This window comes from Musa acuminata, chromosome BXJ3-1 (genome assembly GCF_036884655.1).
Source record: "Musa acuminata AAA Group cultivar baxijiao chromosome BXJ3-1, Cavendish_Baxijiao_AAA, whole genome shotgun sequence".
In the NCBI taxonomy this organism is placed as follows: domain Eukaryota; kingdom Viridiplantae; phylum Streptophyta; class Magnoliopsida; order Zingiberales; family Musaceae; genus Musa; species Musa acuminata.
The window spans coordinates 13645001-13657417 of NC_088349.1; the positions used below are offsets into that span (position 1 = coordinate 13645001).

A 12417-nucleotide genomic window follows, 5' to 3' on the forward strand; every position below is an offset into this window, starting at 1 on the left:
TTCTCATTCGGTGTCATGTGATAGTGAGCATATCTCCGGTCAAGTAGAAACCAAAAAGAGTATCCACATTAGTACAAAATTGATTGGGAAATCATTTGTCCAACTCGAAATACCAGAGTTAGAAAAATTTTCATAAAAAATGAATACAACTTGTTTGATTATTACGAAAAATAAAGGAGAAACTTATTTTGTTATGGAAGACAACATACTTCGACTTGATCTCTTTCTGAAGAAAATGGTTGACAAAGAGTGAAAATAATGATGTGAACTGGTTATTTTTTCATCTTTAAAAGAAAAAATATATATGAAGAATAAAGACAAATATTATTTTAAAGAATGTTTGCATGCTTAAACAATATGATGATAAAAAACCATAACCATGAGCACCACCGTGGAGCAGCGTTAAATCTCAAGTTTAGTACTTCGAGCTTGTAGAGAACACATTCAGAATACCTTCAATGGCACATCAATGCAACTCGAGAGCTTCGGTTACAAGAGATCATAGTGACATGACACAACACATCTCACCACTTTGCAGGATCTGATAAGCAGCGTTCAACATTATTAAGATGTACCAGCCTTATCTAAACAAGATATAGACCAATGAACACCCAAAAGAAAACTGCCTCACATATTGCAACCGTTCCTCATTCAGCTTCAATTGCCAAAGTTTAGGATTTATTCAGCATGCAATAGGCACAACTGCTTAACCAAGGCCTATCTGCAAATGCAAATGCTATGATCGACAGCATAAGCATGTATCTAAGAGCTGGCACCATAAACCCGTATCCTCTCCTCGATTCTGACACTGCAACAGGGGCAACTAGATTTGCCCTCCTTCTCATGCTCCTCATTGCAACTTCCGCACACAACCTGATGAGAACATGGTAGGAAGACAACTGAGACCTCATCCTTCTTGCAGATGATGCATGCTCTGCTGCGATTCAGTTTGTTGGAAGACTCTTGTTGTTTCTTGAGCCCAGTGAGTGCCTTCATGTTGGGTTCTTTAAGATTCTTAATATCTGCTGCATCTGCTGTCCTCGAAGCATTCGCTGATGGAGCAATCAGTGAATTTGATCCTGCAGATGCCTTGAGACGAGCAAGTTCTTCGTCAAGCCTCTGAACATCATCCTTGAGGCGTTGAAAATCTATTTCTCTTTTTCGCCGAAGTGCCTCATGTCTTCTGTGGGCATTTACTTTAGCTGCTTCTTTGAGTCTACGCTCCTCCTCAGCCAGTGCAATGGCTTCTTCCTTGGCCTTTATTTCTTGTTTCCACTTCATCTGCAAGTCAAAATTATTTTGATGTGAAAATTTGCAGCCAACTTTAGTATCCAGTGACAAACATGGTAACTTAAAGCCACTAATCAACTAAAGAGAAACAAAGACGTCTCTACCTATGATTTCAATTGTCCAGATCTCTAGGAGACAGTTGGTATACCATCACTACTGTGTGCTTAACTTAGGTAAAACGGATATGGCAGGATGGGAGAAAGAACAGAAGCACAGTAGGGAAAAAGATGTGAAATCAAATTTTCAACATTGGGCAAGGATGCCGAAGTTGGAACAGCACATGCTCATAATTCAATTGCTAATTGCTCCCGTACAGACAAGTAATAGTCGTGTGCCAAACATGAAAAGGAGAGTTGTCGTGTGTTTCAGATAAGTACTTAAAAGGAAAATTGTTTTGAGACACCATGTAAAAGATTACTGAGATCGAGAGTCTTCTCAGGCAGGTCTGCTAGCAGTGTAACAATCTTAAATGTTTGCAAGGAATAGTTTTGATTTTGATAATTTCCAACATGTCTTGTAGCATTATTGTAATCATGCCTAGTGTACAGGAACGGACTTATCATATCCAAATCTAAATCCTATTAAAAGACTGGGCTTTATCGCCCCTAAAACATAACCAGAATGAATAATTTGCTTTTAGTTCTTTTTTCTTAATAACATAAAAGTGAAATAATATTTGTCAGTGACAACAAAGAATTATCAATTTTAATTGCATGAAACACTTCTTAGAATAGTCAATAGTGTCAACCAGACACCCACCTTGCCTATAATTGAGCTTCTGCTAAGTAGCTTGGAATGTAGGTTAGGCCTGGTGAGGTTTTTGGCAAAATCATGCCTTGGATAATCTCTAACCTACTTCAATACGTTCTATTTGCACTTTCTACAGAAAATTCTTAACACACAAACTGCTTGGCCAATCATCACATCAACGCCATCTCAATGTGAAAAATCACACAAGGATCAACTTTTAGAACAAAAAGGAAAGAAATAAGTGGGAAGTGGAAGAGAAAGTATAAAGGATAAGGGGCATGCACTTTCTTTTTAGCAACATAATTCTTGTAATACATTCCATCTGACATGATCTTAAAATAGCAAGGTTACAACTATTTCTGAGAAAACAACAACATCAACCCCCATTTTAGGCTCTCTCAATTGCAATTTCCTATCTAGAATGCATGTCCTTTTAAGGACTCTTCTGGATAGAATTTATGCAAGTAATGATAGACCCTTAAACAACTTTAGCATCTTTTCCTTGTCCATTTGGATAACTCATAAGCCAACTCTGAGAAAAGCCTTAACATAAAGAAATTAGAGATCTATACAATTATTTGTCTTGATCCTAAATCTAGACTAAGTTCTGTCCCAATATAGCTATGTCAACTTTCTTTTGTCATAAGGATTGTGCCCAATAATCTTCAGAGTTAAATCCATTTCAACCACCACCAAACCCAAATCAAAAAAAAAAGAGGAAAGAAAGAAAAAAGAAAGAAGGACCATGCCAGAGCCACTGCTAGCAACATAATGAGATTTTTCGGGCAACCTAAAGTTCTAATATCTATGCAAGGACCAGAATTTCTTAATTTATCATATTATTTCCTTTTTAAAATCAAGTACCTTCTTTTTCATTTTTCTAAATTACTTCTAAAGATTTTCATCTAATCTCTGACAAATTTGACAATATAAGTATTCTATATGACAATTCAATCCAGACCAATCCAATCCAACTGTATCTCCAAAATACAGTGCCAGACCTAAAACCAATTCTATTCTTTGGCCATTGGCTTCGATATTGATGTGACACCCAATCCTCAACATAATCAGCTTCTCATTATCTCCATTGCAGCATAAACAACACCCACAAAAAATTCAATTTCCCTTTGGTATTTCTTTAATCATGAATTTAAAATGAGTATATCTTTAATCAGATTCAAAAATGCTTTTGAACATAGATGTATCAACCAGGTTTCTCACAGTTGATTCGTCGATCCTTGAAGTATCTCACAGAGTCATACATGTTCAGAATTTTCTTCAGTTTTATATTATAGTGCTGAAATTTCTTCTCATCCTCTGCCACTATCAAGATCTTCTTCAATCATTCAACTTTGCCCATTCATGCATCTTTGTATTGCCTTTATAACCAAATTAATATTTACATTATACTTCTCACAAGTACACATGAACGTTAAATCAATAGTTATGAGACTGGTCATATTAAAATTTAACTGACAAGCTGCAAGGAAGAATATATTCCAAAAAGAAATTTACATAGGACTACAGTATGATATCGTCTTAGAAAACAACAGCTGGAAAGTTCACTTTTCTCAGGTCAGGAATACAATTGTTAGATAGTTAAAGCATCACAATCTTAAACTGACTTTGTTTTATATTTACTAAATTAATACACAACAATTTTTTTGTTATAAAATTAATTTTGACTTCTAGCAATTTAGACTTAGGCCAACTAAAACTTTCAGGATCTACAGGATTTCAATCAACAGGTCATAATATAACAAAATCAGATCTAAAGTTGACTCAAGGACATGCCTGATTTCTGATGGATTATCAAGGTATCTTGGCAAGGACAACAACTCATGACTCAAGCCTTTTGTTTCATTGCAGGAAGCAACATAATCAGGCAAAAGTTCAGGGTGCCATAAAACCCTTAAGAGTAGATCTACACCCCATGTACAGCTTGGTGAATACTCGACCATATCACAAGAAATCCTTTTGTCTTCCTTGTGTTCCTACAAAACATTCTAACATGTTCTCTGCCCCAAATTAAAAAGAAAAATATTTGGTCTTCATCATCTCAAACATGCAAGAAAATAGTAACCAATCAATAAAACAGCATTGTAATGCTACTCAACACCACAAAATAAGAAATTTTAAAACAATAATGAAATGCAAATGAATGTGACATTTTCATGCATACCTCGTATTCCTTTGTTGCAGCCTTGACTTCATCCAACTCCTGTTGCATCAGCCTGATCTTCTTCTTCTCCTCAGCAATTTCCTCCTGCATCTTCTCCCTCTGTTTCTCCCAGGCCACCAGCTTTTTAAGGCATTTCTTCTCCCTCCTCGTCACCTCCGTACATGTCCTTGAAGACTCTGATGCACTCAGTTTTGATGCCTCTATTTCAGCTCTTATCTCTGCATTTTCTGTCTCCAGCCGCCGGACTACAGCATTTGCTCGGTCCACCTGCCCACTTACCTTCTTCAATGCATTTTCCATCTCAGTTAGTCGCTTCATGGTTGTGTCCTCCAATGCCTGCTTCCCCTTCTTCAAGCGCTGGTTTTCCTCCCTTTCCATCCTCAGCAACCTCAGCTCTGTGAGGTCATTGCTCAGCTTGCGAGCAGCCTGCAGTGCCTTCTGTTGAGCCCACTCCTTGCGCTCCTTCACCTGGGACTCGAGCTCCCGAATTTGGCGAATGACATCCAATATCATCTCTTTCTTGGGATCCTCAGTGCCATTGTCATCTAGACTCATGCTTTCCAAGGCCTTCAGCACAGAATCAACGACACCAATGTCTGGGGAGTCATTCTCCACTCTAGCCGCAGAAGCAACAGCATTGACCTCCTTCGGTTGTTGCTGCCCCGTAGCCAAATCGGAGGTCTCTGGCTGTGGAGATGGCTTTATGAATGGGCGAAAACCAGAACCAGGAGGAAACGTGCAGGCATTCTGCCTCAGGGTGGACTTCAGAGAATGCAGGAGATCGTAGCACCTGGGATCAGCAACATCACTGACGCCGGTGGTGGCGGCTGCAGTGGCGGCCGCGTCATGAAACTTGCAAAGACTAGCAGTTTGAGTAAACTCGCCGGCATCACCGCCAGCGGTGGCTGGGGCGGCGGCAGGGACTCCGAGCGGGGCTAGGGTAGGGGCAGGATAGGTGGCGGCGGACGGTGGCAGCGGCGGTATCTCAATGGTGCTGGCGCGGCCCACGTGCAGCTCGCTCATCAGGAGGCACCACATCGCACCGCCACGAGTGAGAGTGGGGCGCACTTGCTGAAGAAGGCAGACCATCCCGGCGAGGGAGTACTCCTGGAGGTGGCGAAGGTCGGTGAATCCGTTGCCAGGCACGGCGGAGGAATCCTGTTGGGGAGCTGCAGCTCTCACGGCCGCCGACTGAGGCAGCGGAGACTTGAGATGAGCGAGGGCGTTGTGGAGGATATTGGAGAGCACATCCATCGATCCGTAGCAGTGGCCGCTGCAGAGGATGGCACGGAGCGCCGTCTCCTCATCGTAACCCAGAGAGACGAGCCGCGAGAGCGCCTCCTTGTAGATGAAATCAAGGTTCTTAAGGAGGATCTCCTCCAGCTGCTCCTCCGTGCAGTAGCCCCATCCGGCATCGTCGTAGCCGGCGGGGGCAGGGATAGGGCTAGAATTCGAGCCGGCGAGGGCGGGGTCAGGATCGGCCGCGGAAGCTGCGGGGTGGACAGGGAAGGAAGGGGCGGCTGCCGGGGCGCAAGGGGCCTCTGGGGGGGCGGACTCCAGCGGGTGCTTAGCAGCGCGGCGAGCCCTCCGACCGCCCCGGAGCGATTTATCCCTACCGTTGCTGCCCATCGGGGACGGGGGGATCGATCGGCGAGGGGTAAGATGTCGATCGGGGGGTCGACTGGTTTTGGTTTTTTGAGGGGGGTGGGGGGGGGGAGGGTGAAGATGGGAAGAGTGAGGAGTGCTGGGGTGGGGAGTTTGGTGGCTCGGGGAAGCAGCACGTCAGCGGACGAAAGCCGTGCCTCGGTGAGCCCGGTGAGCCGTTGGATCGGTTGATGGGATGTGTTGACGGTGGATGATGAACGTTAGGGATATGTTTGGCATTGTTCATGGAACTCACTTCTTCGGACCAATTCAAGATTGGTTTGGAAATATATGACGGTGATTTAGATGGGGAAAAACACGTGAACAAATTATATATATATATATATATATATATATATATATATATATATATATATATATATATATATATATATATATTTGTGTATTTTTAATTAAGCACTATGTGGACGCAAATTGTAACTATTGGTACACAAAATTCACTGAGAAATAATGTTGATACTATCTACTGCACTTTTTATGGATCCATTAGGTAATTTAGCATGAATTGCTTTGATGCGTCTTTGATTTCACATTCCTATTGTTTCAATGGTCATGAAACTGAGAATTGAGACCTAATCGTGCAACTCCTATACTTGGAAGAACAAGGTACTAATTAGCTAACAGACTTAACTGAACAGCTCTATTAAAGCTCTAGTCTCCATCTAATCTTGGAGCTCTTCTTTGTCCAACTATCTTTTCTAGTCCGTGCTGTGATAAGAATATCTAGAAAACAAATGTAAATACACATTTCATGATCCTGTTATTATTAAACACAAGAATAGCTTGTGATGCAATCGGCTGCAGCAAATCTTCTTTCTTGAAACAACAAGATAATGCCACGTACTTGATCTCCATTTTTTCAATTGTCAGGCTTCACCAAGTAGTGAGCAGAAGTAATTAAGATGCGGTACTAATGTCAATTTATAATATTGATCATACATATATTCCAACATACAGGTATATATAAAGCATCTTACTGGGCGAAAGCCAACACAAAACTGTCTCCAACCATCTACGAATCCTGGGTGAAATTGTAGTCGGAAAAAAACCCCACAATTCAAGTTCAGAGACAAAATCCATGATGCATAACACAAAGACAAAGTGGTCCGTAATACATCTAGCCAGGGGACATAAAACCCTTTTATGATGCAATTACATATTTAGAAGCAACTAAAGTTCAAGGAGATAGCAGAAGGAATTACTACATCGCAGCTTCCACTTCAGAGTCGGCTTCAACAGATTCCGTCACCTCAATGTTCCGACCTCTTAAGCGAGAAGAGACATTGTCGATTGCATTATTCAGCTGGCTGATCTTTGCATTCAGCGTTTGTCGTGTCCTCTGCTATCAGAATCAAAGTACAGAATACCATTAGAAAGAGTCATGTCTATGTATTAATTGTTAGCAATACAAGCTAATTGATTTATTTGTCACCTCCAGGCCATCGTCATAATATAAAGGTCGCTTGGCCTTCCGGAATCCATGTTCATCTTCATTCAGCAATGATCTCCTTATCTGCACGACAGCCAAAAAGAAGCCATGTTTCAACCACTGCTTGGTTAGAACTACTAACAAGAAACAAATTTAAATATCAGCACGATGTAAAACCATCTAGCAGTGATGCTGTTTAGAAAGAACTTCACAAGAAAGAAGACCATGAAGTTACAGATAATAGCATCAAAAAGTTTTGAACTGATGTATCTAAGACCCAAGCATCTACTGTAACAAGGAACAAAGACAAAAGAATCAACTACTTATTCCGTGGTAACCTTAGTTTAGTCCCACACCAAATATGGGAGAAGATTTGAATGGGTTTATAAGGACTAATGGATATACAAATATTAACTTAGACTTAAGTAATTTGGACCATGTGGTTCTAGGCTTATGTTAGTAGGTTAGCTATCCCATCACCTGAGTCCTCCAATACATTAACATAAATTTAGAATGCTTTAAAAAAAATAGAAAGTGAAATTTATAGAATTTGCTCTATAAACGGGTTATCACCTGTGGAGCAAATACATAAGCCAGTGTTCCAAAAATAGCTCCTCCTAAAAGAAAACCTGTAACAAAATCACCACCTCCACCTTTGGAACTATCACTGCATGTTCATATAAAAGTTCACATTAGTGTAAACCATAATCGAACCCGACATGACCGAGATACATAAGATGGAAAGGAAACCAGAAACATATCTTATGATCCTAACATAAAGTTAAAATAATCAAGTTAACAACAGGCATGCATCACACCATCATGTATGCAAAGAATGATGATAAAGATCTCAATGAGGCATCCCCAAGTGGTGCTAAATTCACTTAGGTGACCAATTTGTGACAAGGACCATGTCCTCAATAATAGAATCAAATTATCTTGTCATCTGAAAAGATCATCAATAAGAACAAACCAGAGGAAGCAACAAGTAGTAGGTTATTACTCAATCAAGGAGATTTCAACTAAACTATTGAGCTGAACATCACTTTAATTGGATCTGCAGAATGGACCTCCTCCTTTCACGTCAGCAAAAGTAAAATTAAAGAAAAAATAAGACAATCACTAGACAAACAGAATAAACACAACATATGTGTGTTTCTGTTCTCACTGAAGAATCATAATGATCAGCACTAGACAGACAATTTAAGTACTACATGTAATCAGATTGGTATACCAACAGTGTATGAGCATTAATTCAGTATATACCAATGCTAAGAACATAAACAAACATATTCTAATTCTACAGAGACCATTTAAACTTAAAAATAGAGAAGAAGACTGATATTTCTACAGTAGTCAAGGCAACCAAGAAAACCATGCTTCCTGGCCAATGTATTGGTACTACATAACAAAATTCTAGCTATAGGTACAAGTGTTTTCCTAACAAGCAGCTACAGTAACTATCATAACTCCACCCAATTCCAACCCTCCCAAAAATGAAAGGGAAAAAAACAAGAAAAGCAATAAGAGATCAGATCATAACTTCATAAGCATCAGTGGTAATTGATTTCTGAGGAATTCGGGCGGCGTGGACAGACAATTACCTGTGCTCAGCATGGACAGACAAATTTGGGCGGCATTTTAGCAATTTTGATTTCTGAGGAATAGCCAATCGAGATTGATAAGATTTGAGCTTCTCATTCTGCAACCTCAACTTTGTTGACTGAGCTACGCTGCCTAAGGCAAAGAGAAAATCATAGCATAATAAACTTTAAGCAGACATTCAGACACTAATCTAGACACTAATCTATTCATAACTCCAAATAACTCAACTTCATGTTGTTCCTTCAAGGAGATGATAACATTGAGAATGATGAATAACAATAACAAAGAGATTGAACGAATAATGTAGCTCGAGTTTTGGACACAAACAGAAGCCAAATTAATAATACAAGTCCTTACTTATAATCATAGTTCATAGTTCAATTTGGATTCAAAAAGATAAGAAATTATTTGAACAAAAAATCATTTTCTTTTTGAAAAACTTTAACCAAAGTGCTTTTTGTTCTATAGTCCAAACAAAACCATACTGCTTGTCTCAATCAGTTCAATTCGGTTCAGTTAGATAGTTTAGACCATATTGTGAACATCCAAGTCAACATAAAGAGAAACCCTTTCTTTAATATGTCATGCTTATAGACTTCGAATTACATCCAAATATCTGCCACCTAAATAAAGCCATACAAGCCAATTAATAACGTCAATCACAAAGGATTATTGAATAGAACAAAATCAGACACACAATCACCAAATTGACCTCCCATCCGATGTAGGATAAATTTAAGTCTGTTTAGAAATCATTTGATATTGCTCGATGCTCGCTAGAAAAGACAACCAGCTACTAGTTGGAAGATATTTTCCATCAGTTTGGAACCTAAATTCCCCAACAACAATTAGGAAAATAAGTAAACTACTGGACCTTCTTGCATCATGTGCAATCCCTAGACACTTCCATTTTCAAGTATAAAGGTTTTGTGTTTGCCACTTTTGCAGCAGTGTAAGTCTATCAGCTAGAATTCAATTTAAGATCTTAGTTAACACCTTGGATTAAGGTATACAAGTTGAATATAGTCCTTTATAAGGTGGGTTGATTCACAATGTCTCGGTCAACACAGCCTATGAAACCCTTCTAAATGCCAAATGACACATCGAATCTTGTCGTTCTTACATGGCAAAGTGTTCGCTGGAACGCTGGAAGGAAAAAAGTTCAGGAATGTATGCTCCTCCTCAAAACCATCTTCCGTTCAATTACGTCTCTAACATCAAATCCTATCGAGTACCCTACTCAAAGTTAGAATTTTACAGAACTCATAACAATAAACCCACCATTAAAGTAAGGAAAATCAACCAAAATTGACGAAATGCTGGGATAAAAATCAATAAAAAGCTTCTTACACTAGGTCAAGAATCACAATCTAAGAACTTGGAGCAAAACGAACGGCCTAGATAACTCAACCAACGAGTCGTCAATCAACATTTGCAATACCGGCAAACCTAAGGGACACAGCTAACTCCAGAAAGAACGCCATTCGCTGCGATCCCACAACACATCGCGACGCTTCAAGAATCGACAACGATTCCTACCCTAGAAAATCAAGATAAGCATGGATCGATCGAAGAACCCTAGCCTTTCGTAATCCAAATCGAATCAGTCCGATGGGGCAACAAAATCAACCGTATGAAGCCAAGAATCTGCACAGAAGTTGGACTCGGAGAAAGGAATCAGGTCTCACCGGTGACGAAGGGAGTCGTCAAGGAGGTCGCCGTCGCCATGGGGTGGGGGAAGAGAGACGGCGGAATGAGCGCTCCTGGCCCTGTAGCCTTTTCACGGGGAGGGCGATGAAGGTGAACCTCGACAGTTCCAAAAATATCCTTCCTACGGAGGCCGAGAAGATCAATCAAATAAGATCTTAACCGTGGGATAGTGTTTGGACGGTAAAATTGCTATGGACTTATGAGTAATTTCGGATGAAGACAGAGGCCAAACGAAGAAATAAATATTTCTGATAAGACTGGTTAGCTTCGATGATAACTATGCGTGTCGCTCGGATCTTTTCGTTTGAAAAGAAAAATTGGAACGCACCACGAATAATGTCACCCGAAGTTTCTACTCTCAACGACTCGAGGGTCCACCGGTGGGACCAACTGAATTTCCTCTAGTTACCACAAAGGTGTGAAAAGCGGGTAGAAACACTGATGTAGGCCCAGCCTGGAAGAGCAAATGTAGCCCGTGAACCCGGTCCGGCGCGCAGACCGGCCCGAACCGACCCGTAATAAGCCTGGGATTAGCCCATAAATCTGAATCATAAACACTATCGACTTGTCATGCATGATTACATGACTAAATTGGTCCCGATATTGATTAGACCAGAAATAAAAGTAACGTAGGACGATCTAAAGTCATGTTTAATATGATGAGAAAATTGGATGAGTGGTGGGAAAGGTAATAAAGAGAGAGAAGACAACTGTACAATGCTTACTAAACATACACAGCATTTCATAACTATGCATTCACTCAAATTATTTTTTCTAATTATATATTAAAAATATAAAAACATATTTTCAAATGTGACTTAAATAGATTGATTCTTCTCGGTGCAAGGTGCTGGGTTGACAATCCATATTCATCCCAATATGAGCTTTATTAACCCATAGCTCATCCTCCTCTTAACCTAATCCTAATTTATATTAAGGGTTTGGTGGAAGAGGTAAAAAAATGTAACAAGGAAGTAGTTTTTTTGTAGCCACGGGATTCTAAAGAAAAGAATGATAATAAGACAGAAAAGGAAAAAAAAGAAAATGAAGAAGATAAGAACAACACAGAGAAACTGTTCTCAATTATCTGGTAATGCTTTTATCTCAGATTAGATCAGATCTATAATAGATTCATGATTACCTGAGGAGAATTAGGGCATAATGACATGATCCTTGTATCCCAGTTATTCTCTTGTGATTATTGCTAAAGTTTTGAGCAAGAGATTGAAATTTATATATTCATTATTATTATAATGAATTATCTCTAGTTTACCTCTTGATTTTTATCATTCACATTTTTTGACGTATATTTTAGTATTCTATTTAATTATTGTTTCATTTAATTCTGATGATGTGTTATGGTCCGCTAGTATTTGTTCATATACAAAAGTTTATTTTTCTTTATATCTCATCACAAATATGATAGTATTTTGAGGCATTCTTATACAGCTTATGATTTGAAAAACATAGCTAAATGCATGGATATGCATCACTGAGAAAGGTTTTAACTTAACCATGGTTTTACTACCAATGTTTCCGTTTGAACTTAGACAAACGAGAGTAAAGTACCCTAAGTTGCAGAAGAATTCGCGCATAGAAATAAGCACGCATTATAAGTTTAATTGGTTCATGTAGTTCTTGGATTATTGTGCTGATTAGCCCAATCTTATTATGTAAATAATATGATTTTCTTTTGACAAAAGATAAGTGATGAGGACGATAGATATATGGTTTATTTATCCTATAAATAAATTTATTTAGATTGGATTATTTTATAGATTAAATA

General features: G+C 39.3%; 2 protein-coding genes across 3 annotated transcripts; both read right to left on the reverse strand.

Moving 5' to 3' along the window:
* Positions 1-392: 392 nt before the first annotated feature.
* LOC135629563 (MND1-interacting protein 1-like) lies at positions 393-5925 on the reverse strand. Its single transcript, XM_065137103.1, has 2 exons — positions 4223-5925; positions 393-1281 (listed from the first exon to the last, which is right to left on the reverse strand). The coding sequence occupies exons 1-2, from the start codon at positions 5849-5851 to the stop codon at positions 763-765; spliced, it is 2148 nt and encodes a 715-aa protein (XP_064993175.1). The 5' UTR covers positions 5852-5925; the 3' UTR covers positions 393-762.
* Positions 5926-6953: 1028 nt separating this feature from the next.
* On the reverse strand, positions 6954-10769 carry LOC135628492 (uncharacterized). Of its 2 annotated transcripts, none has more exons than XM_065135171.1 (5): positions 10610-10769; positions 8921-9053; positions 7890-7983; positions 7320-7400; positions 6954-7229 (listed from the first exon to the last, which is right to left on the reverse strand). In XM_065135171.1, exons 1-5 carry the CDS (start codon positions 10647-10649, stop codon positions 7089-7091), a joined length of 489 nt encoding a protein of 162 aa, XP_064991243.1. In that variant the 5' UTR covers positions 10650-10769; the 3' UTR covers positions 6954-7088. The 2 variants fall into 2 exon arrangements, with proteins under 2 accessions (XP_064991243.1, XP_064991241.1); XM_065135169.1 differs by having other exon boundaries at positions 6954-7226; positions 10610-10763.
* Positions 10770-12417: the final 1648 nt, after the last annotated feature.